Raw genomic sequence first — 17,104 nt, forward strand, 5'->3', positions numbered from 1 at the left:
GCTCGTAGAAAGATCCATATTCGGAGACTGGATAATTGCACAAGTTACACCATCCCCAAGAAAGGAAATAGGAGTAATCCACTGAAGAACAGACCTGTACCACTAACGTCGATTTGCAGGATGATTTTGGAACATATACTGCGCTTTAACAGTATGAATTACCTCGAAGAAAACCATTTACTCACAAACAGCCAACGAGGATCCAGAAAATATCGTTCTTGTGAAACACAACTACTTCTTTCTTCTCACGAAGTAAAGCGTGCTTTCGACAGGGGACGTCAAATTGATTCCCAAAAGGCTTTTTGCACCGTTCCTGACAAGCGACTTGTAATTAAACTGCGTGTCTGTGGAATATTGTCTCATTTGTGTGATTGGATTCACGATTTCCTGCCAGAAAGGTCACACTTCGTAATAGCTGTTGGAAGTCATCGAGTGAAACAGAAGTCATTCTCGTATCTGGCATTCCTCAAGGAAGTATTAAAGTCCCTCTGCTGTTCCTGATCTATATAAACAATTTAGGAGACATTCTGATGGAATTAACGGAGGACATCGAAAAAATCCCAAGTAGGACAGCTCGTTTAATATTATCGCCAAATTTGCGAGAGAGCACCACGGATATTAAAAGCGAATTGAGATGGCAGTCATTAAGTCAAAGACTTTTTCCCTTCTGCAGGTTCTTGTCATGAAATTCCAAACATCGGCTTTCTTCTCGACGTCTGAAAATATTTTGTTGGTGCCCATCTACGTAGAGAGAAACTATCATCATGATAAAATAAGAGAAATCAGAGCTCGCACGGAAAGATTTAAGTGTTCGTTTCTCCCATACTATGTTCGGGAGTGAAACGGTATGGAAGTAGCTCGAATGCGCTTAGATGAAGCTCCTGCCACGCATTTGATTGTGAATCGTAACATAATCACGTAGATGTTGATGTAGATGTAGATGTAGATGTAGATAAATCTCACCATCATGCACAGACAGCAATATCCATTTGCCACACTGACATCGAGCAACTGGTCAGTCGATGCGCTTTCGTTATTTCGTAAAGTTTCAATTTCAGTTTGTGCATAGCTCCCTGAGTGGATGATAGCTACGTACACACCGCTCTCAAGTTCTAAACGGCGCAGAAAATTTCTCTAAGTTCTTTTCAAGGCTGCTCCTAATTCCTCTACTTCCCAGTCGAAACACCTGGTTTAGAAGTCCATTTCGGTCTCCACTGATCCCGTCTCTAGATATTTCTTTTATAATTAGGTATTGTACAATCGTTGGGAGCGAATACCTTGGGAAATTTTCGCATGAAGGCAAGCCGACATTCTATATATTCGCACATTTTCTCATCGAAAGTATCCGGACACCTACCAGTCGGCATTAATATGGGCCATATCCACTCTCCGCCTTTATATGGGCTTTAACTCTGATGGGGATATCTTCAGTTATGTGTCTGAATGTCTGTGAGGGAATGGCAGCACATTTGTTTTCATGTGCCGTAACCGGAGAAGGTAGTGACATTGGACGCAGGAGTCTGGAACTAAGTTGACATTCTGCCTCATTCCAAATCCAGTCCTTTGGGTTCGGGTTGGAATTCTGGGCAGACCAGTCCATTTCGGGAATATCAATGTCCACAACAAATGTGTGCCATGGCCGGTTCACGTTGATGCCGTTTGTTCTCTGGTATTTTGTCACAATCGAGTGACATCTTATTTCTCCCTCAGTTACCACCATAACGAGTTGCTGACTTGCCTCCGTCAGTGGCAGCAGCAGCGCTTATCGATACTAGTACTGCTGTACCATCTTTGGTGTGACCGCTATATTTCCGTGTGGTGGTGTGTGTGGCAGTCTGTCGGTTGGGACAGAGCAGTGAGGAAGTCTCCGCGGCGCGTGGTCAGGCCAAGACCACAGGCGGCATGCACGCGTGGTTGGATTGTGAGGCGCTAGCCGCAAGAGCTACAAAATTCGTTGCCCACCGAACCTGTACACTGAAGTTGAGTGATCAGTTAAACTGTTATGAAACCTCAACTGCTGAGACATCTCTTAGTTCATTGGTGGTTATCGTTTCCTGGTCCGTTTTGGCTAGCAGCAACATACGGTGTGTTGGAGACGGCAAAATTTTGCAGCCATCTTCCTGTATGGTCCTTAACTATTTAGTTGGTTGTTACTTATCAGTGAAGTGCACCAGCAGTATTTTCTGCCATGTGGCCGTTAACGCCCCAGTTACCTGCCCCGGTCGTTTTCGTAGTTTTCCGGCAGTGTGTTTTTCTTCGCCGTGTTGATGCTGTCTGGCACGGCGTGTAGTTCGACAGCCTTTTAATTGTTTGTTCATAATTTTTTCTTAGAGTGGTTATTGTGCGTTGGCTGTTTTTAGACGCCAATTTCGAAGGTGTACTGCTGCTGGTATCTTCGTCCTCAGCTGACACTTTTTCTTGTCGCGCCCTTGGTCTGGCCGAAGGGAACTGATTAGGTTGTTGGTCGGTCCTTCAGCCGTTCCTGGGTCGGGTTGCCATCCGATTATTTAACCTTTCTCTTGGCTGCCCGTCTCACCTCACCTTACGTTACAGCTACCTCCTCAAGCCAACCCATGGACCACTTCTGAGTACCACTGTTCCGTTGGTTTTAGATTGTTATTTTCATTGTAGTCTGAAATACTCTGCAAGGCCATCAGCCGTCTATTAATTTAGTTTGTTTTAATTTTAAAATAAGGCCTTCAGCCGACTTGAATTACAATTTGATTTGTTTAAAAATTAAATTTAGAAAGTTTGCTCTATCTGAAATTCTTGTTATCCAGGCCTTAAGCCCTGAGTTGTTCAATATCCATTGTGTGGCCTTCAGCCCAGCTCTTACGTGAAATATTTTTAAGATAAAGACTTCAGGCGACTTAAATTAAAATTTGAAGATTGATTTGTTTAAAAACTAAATTTTGAAAGTTTGTTTTATCTGAAATTCTTGTTATCCAGGCCCTAAGCTCTGAGTAGTTCAGTGTCTTGTGTGCAGCCTTAAGCCAAGTACACTACTGGCCATTAAAATTGCTGCACCATGAAGATGACGTGCTTCAGATGCGAAATTAAGCCGACAGGAAGAAGATGCTGTGATATGCAAATGATTAGCTTTGCAGAGCATTCACAAAGATTAGCACCGGTGGCGACAGCTACAACGTGCTGACATGAGCAAAGTTTCCAACCGATTTCTCATACACAAACAGCAGTTGACCGGCACTGCCTGGTGAAACGTTGTTGTTATGCCTCGTGTAAGAAGGAGAATTGCGTACCATCACGTTTCCGACTTTGATAAAGGTCGGATTGTTGCCTATCGCTATTGCGGTTTATCGTATCGCGACATTGCTGCTGGCGTCGGTGGAGATCCAATGACTGTTAGCAGAATATGGAATCGGTGGGTTCAGGAGGGTAATACGGAACGCCGTGCTGGAGCACAACGGCCTCGTATCACTAGCAGTCGAGATGACAGGCATCTTATCCGCATGGTTGTAACGGATCGTACCGCCACGTCTCGATCTCTGACTCAACAGATGGGGATACTTGCAAGACAACAACCGTCTACACGAACAGTTCGACGACGTTTGCAGCAGCATGGACTATCAGCTCGGAGAGCATGGCTGCGGTTACCCTTGACGCTGCATCACAGACAGGAGCGCCTGCGATGGTGTACTCAACGACGAACCTGGGTACACGAATGGCAAAACGTCATTTTTTCGGATGAATCCAGGTTCTGTTTACAGCATCATCATGGTCGCATCCGTGTTTGGCGACATCACGGTGAACGCACATTGGAAGCGTGTATTCGTCATCACCGTACTGGCGTATCACCCGGCGTGATGGTATGAGGTACCATTGGTTACACGTCTCGGTCACCTCTTGTTCGAACTGACGGCACTTTGAACAGTGGACGTTACATTTCAGATGTGTTACGACCGGCGGCTCTACCCTTCATTCGAACCCTGCGAAACCCTACATTTCATCAGGATGATGCAGGTCCTGTACGGGCTTTTCTGGATACAGAAAATGTTCGACTGCTGCCCTGGCCAGCACATTCTCCAGATCTCTCACCAATTGAAAACCTCTGGTCAATGGTGGCTGAACAACTGGCTCGTCACAATACGCCAGTCACTACTCTTGATCAACTGTGGTATCGTGTTGAAGCTGCATGGGCAGCTGTACCTGTACACGCCATCCAAGCTCCGTTTGACTGAATGCCCAGGCGTATCAAGGCCGTTATTACGGCTAGAGGTGGTTGTTCTGGGTACTGATTTCTCAGGATCTATGCACCCAAATTGCGTGAAAATGTAATCACATGTCAGTTCTAGTATTATATATTTGTCCAATGGATACCCGTTTATCATCTGCATTTCTTCTTGGTGTATCAGTTTTCATGGCCAGTAGTGTATTTAGATGAAGTATTTTTTAAGTAAGGCCTTCAGCCACGTGTATTCTTTAAAGCAATTTTTTTTATAACTTGTGTTCAGGCCTTGAGCCGTTCTTGTTTTTGGTGTGGTTTTGGGCCTTCAGCCCAGGAGGTACCTCAAGTTTCATTAACTAGGCCTTAAGCCATATTGTTTTATTTTGATCCTTTTAAGGAAATGTGTAATGAAGTGGTTCTCAGAAAAATTAAAGTTTGTGTTTTGCGTAACTGACAGTAGCTGATTACGGCCCCCTGCCCAACCATACCCTGATCCGCTCTATCCTGCGAAAACAGATTTCAAATTGCCTCACACATGCTGGTTTATGACAGGGAGCATTGTCATGCAAATACAAATAATAATCATCTCCGGTTATTTTACTGTAAGCAGTATACAATGCATTAAAATGCGTTCCTATGCTTCCGCATTTAGCGTTATCTCAAAGGCAATAAGGGCACTGTACCCCAAGCACGGAAAACACTCCCATACGGTAAAACCATTTCCTACGTAATTTGCTACTGGCACTATGCATGAGGGCAGGTAATACAGTTACTTCCGTCAGATTTACACAGGATTCATCACTCCATATCCCTCGTTTCGAGTCATCCAGAGAAGAGTTGGACGCTGTCTGCACCACCTCAAGTGTTCCCCATCAGTGGCTACAGAAATGTGTGTGGCTTATGAGGAGCTGCTCGACCACTGTACCTCATTTTTTAACTCCCTACACACAGCAGTAGTGCTAACTGGACAGCTGGTAGGACTTCAGAACCCACGAGCGACACCTCCCGTTGACTTCATGCCATTGTTACAGCCACCCTCCACAATGATCGGCGGTTACTGTCCGTCAGTACATGCGGTGTGTCTGTCCCTGGTTCAGCTGCGGTATTCCTTCCAGTTTCCACGTCACCATCACATCACCAACAGTCGGCTCAGGTAGCTTTAGAAGCGTTGAAATGTCACTAATGGATTTGTTACACAGGTGACATCCAATGAATACTACACGTACGAAGTCAGTGAACTGTCTTGACCGACCCATTATACTGTTACCGCTTCTCCACTGACAACACAGTACTCCCTGTGCCGCGCGGGATTAGCCGTGCGCTCTAAGGCGCTGCAGTCATGGACTCTGCGGCTGGTCCCGGCGGAGGTTCGAGTCCTCCCTCGAGCATGGGTGTTTGTGTGTTTGTCCTTAGGATAATTTAGGTTAAGTAGTGTGTAAGCTTAGGGACTGATGACCTTAGCAGTTAAGTCCCATAAGATTTCACACACATTTTGAACATTTTTTGAGGACTCCCTGCCTCCTGTTGTATTGGCAGGTCCACCTCTCGTGTCTTCTAGTAATGAACTCCCCGTTACGCAGGGATGTCCAGATATTCTGATGAGATAATTTTCAACTGGTCTTTTGTAGTTTAACACAGCAAAAAATAATTGGTTGTTCGTATATACCATAGTAAACGCAAGATGAAAGGAACGCGATCGCACAGTAAACGAGGCAAAGCAGACACTCTTATATTAACCAGTATGCCACATGCCACACACTCCTAGCAACGGGCAGCAGCGTCATGCCGTGATCTGAGCTCCCCTCTCAGGGAACTGGTTTCCACCTCATGCCAGGAATCTCCCCTGCGCTATACGTGAAATGCAATGTGTAAACTTAAACTGAAAAGATACTGAACGGAGATGAGTTTGTCTAAGAAAAGTAACATGTGTAGGTGCAGGAATCCTGATATATTCCTACCAATGAAAGCATACAAAGTCCCACAACCGGAGATGGAAAAGAGTGAGCGATATCATGAACATAAAGCGTATGAAGTGCAGAAACAGATAAATAATCTGCGGAGTCTACAAAAACGAATTAGAGTAGCTGAAGTAGAAACGCAAGCCGATATGTTTCTTTGTGTAACATTTGGTCACTGCTGCTATAAAAGTTTTATGTTTAAGCTGCGTAAAAAGAAATAAGCGAATATTTTGGATCAAAAATAAAAGCTTAAGTGGAACAGATTTCTAAATTAAAGTTGGGAAATACTTCATCTACTCTTGCCAACAGTAGTCTAGGTTAAAAAGTAAATTAAGGAAATGCGCAATCTACGGAGCCTGGATTCTGAAGCATCGATAAAATACAGCGTATATGTGTAATGTAGCGGGTAGATTTGGTTTTTTTTTTTTTGGAAGAGGAGGGGGTAGTAGGGGTTAGGCATCATTACTTTAATACACTTTCGTTGGTGATATAACGTTGTTTCGGTCAATGTTGAAGTATCACCAAATTCCTACCAGCCGTCTTCAGACTGTCACAGTCGATTTAGATAATATAATAAAAACACCAATACTTCTTCAACAAGCACCGTGATAGATTTTAACGTTCGTCTTCTGGAAGTAGGCGCTGTGGCAGCCAGATTCTCTCCTTCACGTTGACATTACGGGCGTCGAGAGAGGGCAGTACATTCAAGACATCAATGCATACAGTAACAGTAATGTTAACTACTTGTAAATGATTCCTTAGCTAGAAACATGGTATCTAGTGGTTTGAATGTTTTATAGCCACGGCAAAATTGTTCTTAACGTAAGTGATCGACCGTTGGTACAGACGACCCTGACAAGAAAAAGGACATAAACCTGTTCCTTCGGCTCAGCTTGGGAAACGTGTTTCTGTCACACGGTATCTTACAGATAAACATATCTAGAAGTCAAATGTATCCAGCTGCAGAAATTAAATACCAAAAAGATACTAATTTGATGGAAAATGCCTTCAAATTGCTATTAAACCACGAACGGTCACACTATAAACCAAACAGGCCGCCTTAAATGTCGCAGTAATCGTTAGATGGAGTGTACATGTAAACAACAACGAATGGCAATAATTTCAGGAAAGCGGGATGGTCTGTTCAACAGAAAGAGCTTTACAAAATAAACAAGTCAATAACACGTTGGTTCACCTCTGACTCTTACGTAAGCACTTGTTCAGTTTCGCATCGTTTCATAGTATTGTTGGATATCCTCCTGAGGAATATCGTGCCAAATTCCGTCCAATTGTCGCGTTAGATAGTCAAAACCCCGGGTTTCTTGGATAGCCCTACCAATATTCTGCAAACGTTCTCAATTGGGGAGAGATTCGACGAACTTGCTGGCCAGGGTAGGAGTTGGAAAGCACGAAGACAAGCAGTAGAAACTGTCGCCGTTTGCCGACGGGCCTTATCTTGCGAAAATGTAAGCCCAGGATGGCTTGCCATGAAAGGCAACGTCATCGACGCAGCTCTGTCATGTAAGGGTGCCGCGGATGACAACCATAGTGGTCAACCTATGAAACAAAAAGGCACCGGACACCATCAATCCCGGTTGTCAGGCCTTATGGCGGGCGTCATTCAGGTTGGTATCCATCCGCTGTCCGGGGTATCTCCAGATACGTCTTCGCTAGTCATCGTTGCGCATTTCGAAACGGGACTCATCACTGAAGACAAACCTGCTCCACTCAATGTAGACTGAATGTGACCGACACCACTGCAAAAAGGCATTTTGGTGTACAGAGATCAATGGTAATCGGCTCAAGGGTCGCCGTGTCGCGTGCTCAGTCCCCTTTCTGTGAGTCGCCTTTTAATGGTCCTTCTGCTCACTGAAGCACCAGTTGCACGTCAGATCGAGGAGAACGATCAATCCGGGGCGTTGAGTGCCGTTCCGACGATTGCTCGGTCCTCACCTTCTGTCGTCTCTCAAGGCCGACCGCTTCATTCATGGCGTATTTGGCAATGGTTCAACCGTTCCGGCCAATGTCGTTGAATACTCGAATACTGGCCTCGCTCCTATTCAAATGTCGAGCTATTCGACGATTACTTCAACCGGCTTCTTCGACCCGAGCTGCATGTCCTGTCTTAAATGTTGACATGTGCATATATTGTTCTGGTACCTGTCCTGGAGGCAATTACTGTCCAATTGAGTATACGAAATTAAATTCGCAAAGCATTTATGCCCTGGTTCAAATGGCTCAGAGCACTATGGGACTTAACTGCTGAGGTCATCAGTCCCCTAGAACTTAGAACTACTTAGACCTAACTAAGGACATCACACACATCCATGCCCGAGGCAGGATTCGAACCTGCGACCGTAGCGGTCGCTCGGCTCCAGACTGGAGCGCCTAGAACAGCACGGCCACTCCGGCCGGCTAGGCGCTTCAGTCTAGAACCGCGCGACCGCTACGGTCGTATGTTCGAATCCTGCCTCGGGCATGGATGTGTGTGGTGTCCTTAGGTTACTTAGGTTTAATTAGTTCTAAGTTCTAGGTGACTGATGACCTCGGAAGTTAAGTCGCATCGTGCTCAGAGCCATTTGAACCATTTTGAAGTGCCTAGAACCGCTTGGCCACTCCGGCCTGCCTATGCCCTGGTGTCATGTCCCCTGTTTACTGTCCTTGCAGACGTGCTGTGAAATTGCGCTGCAGCGTCACACGTTCATCCATCGGCCGCCAAAGTTTACAATTTTGCTTTTTCCGTCAATACCTGTATGAATATCAGTTTGATACCAATTTTCGTAACTTCTTCGTTATACTTAATTTTTTTGTGTTGGAGTGTATATTGTATGTTAACGTATCCGCTAATAAATAACATAGCAATAGAGGAATAGGAAGAACAGCAAATTATAGGATAGCAAAAGATGCGTTATATAAAAAAGTTTATCGAGAACTGTGGGTGCAGCAGATACGGTGACAAAAGACGATACTGGAAGACTGGAAGATACTGACGCGTTAAAAATAATAATAAGAAATAGCTATTTTTGTCATGTTACAGCATAACGGATATCAGATATGAATCAGTCGACAATTTGTTATTAATACATTGGTCTCGATGAAAGTTCTTTGTGTAGATATCCATTTTTTAACTATTTACCAGTTTCAGTTTGCAAACTATTCCACACCTCGGACTTCCTACTAATGATTTATTTTCGTGAATAAATCAAAACCATGCCTCGATGGTTTCCAGTATATCAGTGACTAAATGAATCCCGAAAATAATGGCTAGCACTACAGAGAAGTTTTATAAACGTAAAAATACATTGAAAGACATTCTTCTAAATATTTTCTGTTGGTCTCGATGTTTCACCTGATACTACAACTGAAAATGACGGACACTGCCGTGGAAACGTCTGTGAGAAGTAAGCTGTCCGCGACGAGTTGGTGGCACCGGCGACCGTTCACGTTATCGATTCTGTATTCGTTGGGACGGGGGTGGCTACTGTAACGTTACCACGTTTAGAGTTCTGCCAACAGCAATAACTTCGACCCGCGCAACTCTGCTTGTTGCAAGGAACTTCTTCGCTGAAGTTCAAGTACGGTATTCCACCCACATAGCTACGGTAAAGTAAACTGTATCAGCCTCCAGCATTTTGCATCCCATCCGGCACGGGACCTGCTTCTTTTTCCGCAGATGGCACGACCTCGTTTCACGAACACACGCTCACATAGTTGCAGACAGAAAATTTATACACGTGATAGCCAATAACAGTGGAAACAAGTGGATCTGTGAATAATTACCATTTGTTGTACCAGAAGGGCGCAAAAATAAAAACAAGAATGTATTAGTATTCTATGTTTTTGGCGAAATAACATCAGAACTAGTAGGTAGCCAAACAATCATAACTACCGCTTGTCTCGAAAGTTACCTGTACGATCTTCATCCGAGTGGGACAGAAGAAGCACGGCCTTTTTTTATATGGAAGTATGTGTGTGACTGTCAGAGAGGCAATGGGACATACACACAAACTTCTTTGTCGACTGCTGTGGTGATCTTGTGTTGCAAATAATGGGTATGGGGATTAGCCTTTTTCTTTAAAACTTGCGTGTTAATTGTAATTTTTGCCTTGCGCGTTGCGCGCCTTTTATTTGGCAGTCATTTATAAGAAGTAAATGCTTTGCCGCCTGAGGCAGTCTTGCTTCAGTTATTTTCGGTCGGTGCTGTAGCCACAAACGGAACTCTAACAGATTCCAACATGCCTTAGCGTACGTACTGTGAGCCACTGAACAAGACTCCGCCAACATATCTAGAACCCCGCTATAACATGTCTCTCTAGTACTTAATTTCCCAAAACACATATTTTTCCTATTTCACATATTTATCGCATGTTTATTAATGGAAGTACATTAACTGCATTCTCCATAAATGGTACAGAAAGGAACTCGTTCTTATATGTTCTCAGAATTATGGTATTTTGGGACCACGGTAACCTCTGGTCAGTCGTGTAATTGGTTTACATCAAGCCAGCGCAGAAAGCCAATAGGTTGCATCACAGTGCACAGCTAAAAAAAGAACAACATGGAACTAACACTTCAAAGTCTGAATACTAATTTTGTACTTTACATATCAAAGTACTTTCTAGAAATTAATTTACTTTTACTACCCATATAACTGATTTTGAAGTTATTTAATACACCTTTCTTTTAAGAGTGATATATAATTGAAAGGTTCTAAGAAGTTAATCTTCTCTGCACTAAACTAAACTGAACTCCGTCCGGACAGGCCTTGGAAGACCCAACGGTACCGCCCGGCCGCCGTGTCATCCTCAGCCCACACGCGGATGCGGACGTGGAAGGACATGTGGTGAGCACACCGCTCTCCCGGCCGTATGTCAGTTAACGAGACCGGAACCGCTACTTCTCAATCAAGTAGCTTCTCAGTTTGCCTCACAAGGGGTGAGTGCACCCCGCTAGCCAACAGCGCTCGGCACACTTGATGGTCACCCATCCAAGAGCTAGCCTAGCCCGACGGCGCTTAACATATGGGATCTGACGGGAACCGGTGTTACCACTGCCGCAAGGCCATTGACTAGTCTTCTCTGCAGAGCAGTACAAAAATAGTTAGAGCTAAGATATTAAATTTATTAAAGCTTTATTTATAGGTGAACTGATATGATCGGTACATAAGTATCACAGGACACGCACAGCGAACACTTCCAGTATAGATATAGGAATTGTAGTACTTCGATTCTGGAGGAATTTTCAGCTTCAGTTTTCAGATATTTTCACCGCCTGTTGGGCTTTACTGTGCAGGTAATACATTGTTATTCGCTTCCTCATTAGCACATGGGTTTTTTCTCCCGGTGTCATGATCTGGGTAGCCATCGGGTATGACTTCAGGTCACGGTTAGTAGTCACTGAGGAAACTCTGGAGGCACAACGGTCACGTAAATGTACACACTCATGTGTTACCTCTTACGTAACAGTATCGTGATGTCTTTTTCCAATAGAATGATCGTCCATACATGGGTCGTGTCTCCGTGAAACGTTTGCTTGCTATTAAGGTGCTCCAATAGTCAGTAAAATTCCCAGATCTTCCCGTGACAGGATATATGTGGGACCAGCTAGGACGTCTTCTCTGTCCCAGTGCCACGACAGCGCAAGGATCAGCTACAACAGTTGTCGGCTAGTTTGCAAGAGCAGTGGATACAACTGGTTTGTACTACACTTCCCAACCGAATCAGTGCATGCCTCCAGGCCAGAGGGTGTGGAGCGTCATACTGATCAACTGGCTCATACTACCAAGTTATTTGAAAATTTCATTCGATTTTGTGATATTTGAAATAACATCACGTACCCTCTCGACCCATGAAAGTTCATTTCTTTTCGTCCTCCCCTTCCCCGTGCTTCACTTTCTTTGTCAGGCAGTGTATCTCTTTTTCTTTAGATTTTGCAATTCCAATTAAAATATTTATGACATAATGATTTAATTTTAAAACATCTCATGTGACAGAGAATGCTGATTTTTTAAAAAAAAATCAGTAAAAAAATTTCACTATGGCAAAAAACAATAAAATTAGTAATTTATCTAACGTATTTTCTGCTCATATCACGTAACAGTTGTGCACAGACAAATAAAGTAATTACATGTGATTTAGAAACTAGCATCATCAGAATGCTACAGTTAGCTTCGGAGATACCTTTACATTTTCTTGAGCACAGAGACGAAAGTTACGCCACCTTATTATAAAGTACACCAGAAAAATACAGATTGGCCGAAAGTACTATTCTTTCCCTATTTTTTTGTTTAAATAATAATACGGCTTTAAATATAATTTTCACTATTATTACAAAATATACATATTTGTAAGTAGTCTACTATGACTTAGCATGCAAGTGTAAAAAGGTAAATAAAACTCCCAGTGTACGCTGCACCATCGTCAGTTTGAAACATTTTAGTATATAATTTGACATGTTGACGGCCGTTAACTTACATACTGCTTCATGTAAACGAAAATTTACTTCAGTTTTGAAGCAAATTTTGCCATAAATGTGTCTATATGTAGACATTAACTGTTCTCGAAGGAACAGATTACTGTTGTTGACCGTGCAGCTTTTCCCTGCAATAAATGATGACTAACTGAAACCCTCAGCTGCCGACAGGTGTTGTTGATATACCTTGATGTGGACAGCTGAAAATGGGTCCCCCGACCGGGCCTCGAACCCGGGATCTCCTGCTTACATGGCAGACGCTGAACCACCGAGGACATAGATGAATAGCGCGAGTGCAGGGACAACACCTGTCGGCAGCCGAGGGTTTCAGTTAGTCATCATTTATTTCAGGGAAAAGCAGCACGGTCAACAACAGTAATCTGTTCCTTCGAGAACAGTTACTGTCTTCATATATATATAGTTAAAGGCTACCCAGCCACTGACCTTCGTCTGTGCGAATGCGCACAGGTTGCCCAAACGCTTACGGGAATCGCCAAAGCGTGCGCGAGTAATGAGTGAATGGGCAAATGTCTATAAGGTACATTACATATGTAGAATTGTGGACAGTTGGGAATGTGAGTCTCACGGGAAGTGTGCAAGGGTAAGTCCCTGCAGTCGCGCTATTCATCTGGGTCCTCGGTGGCTCAGATGGATAGAGCGTCTGCCTGTAAGCAGGAGATCCCGGGTTCGAGTCCCGGTCGGGGCACACATTTTCAGCTGTCCACATCAAGGTATATCCACAACACCTGTCGGCAGCTGAGGGTTTCATTTAGTCATCATTTATAAATGTGTCTGCCTAGTACACGAATGTTAACTAATAAGTGAGCGCCCATCGTAAAGCACATAAAGATCTAAGTTATAGCAACAAGTACAAGGCAAATGTTCCATTCTTAGTGCTCCAGATACGCAATGAAACGAAAATTATCCGGTATGCTTGTGGGTTTCTGTGAAGTATTATACGACAATGAAACATTCTCTCCAATTCACCGCCTGCTGCTTCAGCTGAGGAGAGCAGCCTTAGAGAAACTCTGCATCAAATGCATCATTCGTTCTGAACTTTTTAAACTGCTGAACTCCTGGTCTACAATGAAAATAAAAAAGTCTTCAAGTGTAGGTATGCTATTCTCGTCAAAATGCTACTATTAATGAACCACGTCCAAAACACTGAAATGTATGCACATTGTATTTCTACTTCAAGTAATTTCGCTACGCTGGTAGCACTAAAGTAACTGTTGTACAGTATGATAATCGGGTTTCACAAAGACAGTTTGATGTCAGTTTAGTATGTGCGTATATGTATAAATTGTTACTGTTTCCTTACCTGAAATTTTAAATCTATAGAATTCTGTCTGTATTCTAGTGACTCGAATAATTAAATAAAACAGTAATAACCTACGAAATATCGTCGTCTGAGTTGAGCTCCGTCAAAAATAAACATTTTCGGAAGTTAAAAGGCAAATACACTGATTTACATAGAAACAGACAAACAATAAGATAAACAGCAGGCAGTTTTCTAGCAATATGTAGATAAATTGATAAATTTACTACGAAACACGTAAATTGAACACGAATATGAGAAAAATATAGAAATTGCCAAACTAACAAGGAAGCTTTTTGCCAGCTAACGTATGCTGAAACTAGGGAAACATAAAAGATTAGTAATCCGTTCAACTGCACCCCCCCCCCCCCCCACAATCCCCGTTATACTTGGAATGGAAATTGAGAATTGAGTGTTTTGTAACAAAAATGTTCGTAACATTGTATATTAATGTGTAAGAAATTTTTATTTTTTCATTTTTAAAAAAGTGTTTGACCCACACAATTGTATTAGATGGAGTGATTCATCTTTCACATATGGTTCAGCTCTTTCAGCACTCACGGCGTGTGGGAAGCCACATTTACGGGGTAGGGAAGACATTAGACAAATACGTAGTTCTCGAAGTACAAACATGCATGTTGTCACTGACCAACTTTGCAGACAAACGTTTAACATCCGGATATCAACAGAAGACGGAATGACCGGTTTTATGATCTCACAACACGCTATTCGCTCATTGACTGAATGTAATGTTCTACGTGGGTGGTTTGCTGAACTGTTGGAAAGGTTGACATGACTTCACCGTCGTAATTGCATTATTAATTAGATTCCGAGGAAACTTTACAGAGCTTCTCACGCCAACGAGTCACAGATTGAAGGCAAAAGTACGTCACGTTTCAGTACATTATTAGCTACGTTAGGGAATGGTGTAATATTACTGAATGGAGGTATAGTTGAGTCGACGAAAGAAGATCCATAACAGCTGCAGTGAACTTGGCGCGGCTGCTCCACGCGATTTTCTGTACGTGGCTATGGCAACGCTTCGGTGTTGCCGCAGTTACATGGACGACTATTGTTTTCGCCTGCAGCCGTTAGCGCTTCGCAGTTGAAAGCTGTCGACAGCTGTCGCAGTCGAAAACTGTTCACATGCTCTGCTTACTCGGTAGGGATGACAAAATGACGTGACGTGTCCAGCAGCACATTTCGAGTAAACAGGACGTGACACTGACACCGGCTTATCTCGTGGCTGAATGCACCCTCGGAAATCGCTGAAACAACAGCTAAATACACTGCGCAACAAAACTGAATGGTCACTTCCTCGAAAGCCAGTAATTGTCTCCCACTGCGACGCGTAAGTTTGAAATGTGGCTCAAAGGTGCCTACAAACTTCCTCTGCAATGGTGCAAAAGCGTGTCGTCCTGCGACGTCACCCCCAGGGCTCGGTGACGCTTTAAATAGCAAGGTGTCGACTTGTGAGAAAAAAGACCACAACTCAGAAGTTCATGTTAGCAGATATGTAAATTAATTATGTCACACTCTATCAAAATTTCACCACAATTCTCCACAATGTCACCGTGGAAGTGTCATGCGATGAGAAGGCCATCACAGACCCTCCTACCCACATTTCAGGTCTTCTTTTGACGTCTCTGCGATGGATGTCACTCGGTTTTCTTAAGGCGGCCGAGGAAAACATTTGGCACACCGCCGCTCAGAAAAGGTCTCTGGATGTGGCATAAAGGATGTACCTTTGGGGCGTTGATTATCACACATTTCCGATTGAAAACGACTGTTCGCAGTGCGATGAGCAACAGGAAGAGCCTCTTGACTACCTTTGACACTGATGACACTCTCGGACGTTTCAATACTTATGTAAGAACGTTTTGAGGCTCCATCCCCATTAAACGTGATCGCGCCCCTTTGGAGTGCGACACGACCAATACTTTTGCTCTCTTGTACAGGATGGAACCGCTGTGGAGCGTTCAAAACCATTCGACGAAATTTGAACATGATCCGAAGCATCACAGGGTACTTACGCTTTTGCAACCCTTCTGTTTTCCGTCCTCCTGTGGTGTTATCGCTTGGGAGTGCAACATCAACATGTGCGTAAGTGGAATGGCAAAGAGTTCCTCTCGCACACCACAGTTTGACAACATCCTCGGTGTCACCAACGCAACTTTGTGGAGCTCTCTACAAACGTACGTTCAATATTCTCGACACCATATCAGCCTGGCGAGTTCTCTAGTGCCTGTGAGTTTGGCAACCCCTTCGACACACCTTTGACACGGTTTGCCTACTTCCAGGCGCCAGAGCCTCCGCCAGGCGTGAAGTAGCAGGGTGCCATGGCACGCTTTTGTACCATTACAGAGGGAGGTTATAGGCACCTTTGAGGCCAATTTCAAACCTATGCGATGCAATGGAAGGCAATTACGGGATTTCGAAAAAGAGATCATTTAATTCTATTGTGCAATGTGTTTTACTCGCCGCAGCTTAAGCTGTCCTCTTTGGTTCCTTCCTAACCACATCCTCAGAAATCACAACATATTCGAAAATAAAAAGCCAAAAGTTTTTGACAAGGTAGAAACTGAATGTTACGGCTGCTCATTTCACTCGCAGCAGTATAAGTTGTCCTCCTAGCTTCGTGCCTAACCATAAACTCAGATATCGCGACACACTCGGTGAAAAAGCTAAATATTTGTAACAAGCAAGAATACAAATGTCCCTGATGATGTTTCACTTGCAGCTGTTCATCTTTCGTTTCCTTATCAGACAGAAGTCACAAAATCAAAGAAACACATTCCTGAGAGAGTGTGCTCTTGCGCATAAATAACATACAATAGTGCAGAACATACTTATATTACATTCATAAGAAAGCCGAAGAATCTGTTAGAAACGCTGAGATGAGCGAAATACGAAGAAATTAATATGTCATCTGCTGCATCGCGTGACACCCCATTTTGACGTCAATTCCCAGTAAGCCTATCTTGTTACTAGCTTCTCCCGATAGCAACATAACCGTCCACTTATTGGAAATAGCCTTGTACACATTTCTCACAGCAAACAACGAATTTTGCTAAGTATCAGACTAATGACAGTGTTTGATATTGCGCACGTGCCGTTTATACGTAGCCTGATATTAGTAGGATACTTGACTTATGACGCTGGTTGACACCA

General features: G+C 43.5%; 1 protein-coding gene across 2 annotated transcripts in view; it reads left to right on the forward strand.

Moving 5' to 3' along the window:
* The window catches only part of LOC126175555 (slit homolog 2 protein), a 632,187-nt gene that overhangs the window by 96,162 nt on the left and 518,921 nt on the right, over positions 1–17,104 (forward strand). Inside the window, exon 3 of one of the 2 annotated variants that reach the window (XM_049922402.1) lies at positions 10,907–10,987. The exons of the other annotated variant lie outside the window; for it this stretch is intronic. Coding sequence (XP_049778359.1) covers positions 10,907–10,987 — 81 coding nt within the window. The remainder of the gene's footprint in view (positions 1–10,906; positions 10,988–17,104) is intronic. 2 annotated transcript variants of the gene reach the window in all.

The sequence above is a fragment of the Schistocerca cancellata genome, chromosome 3 (assembly GCF_023864275.1).
Source record: "Schistocerca cancellata isolate TAMUIC-IGC-003103 chromosome 3, iqSchCanc2.1, whole genome shotgun sequence".
In the NCBI taxonomy this organism is placed as follows: domain Eukaryota; kingdom Metazoa; phylum Arthropoda; class Insecta; order Orthoptera; family Acrididae; genus Schistocerca; species Schistocerca cancellata.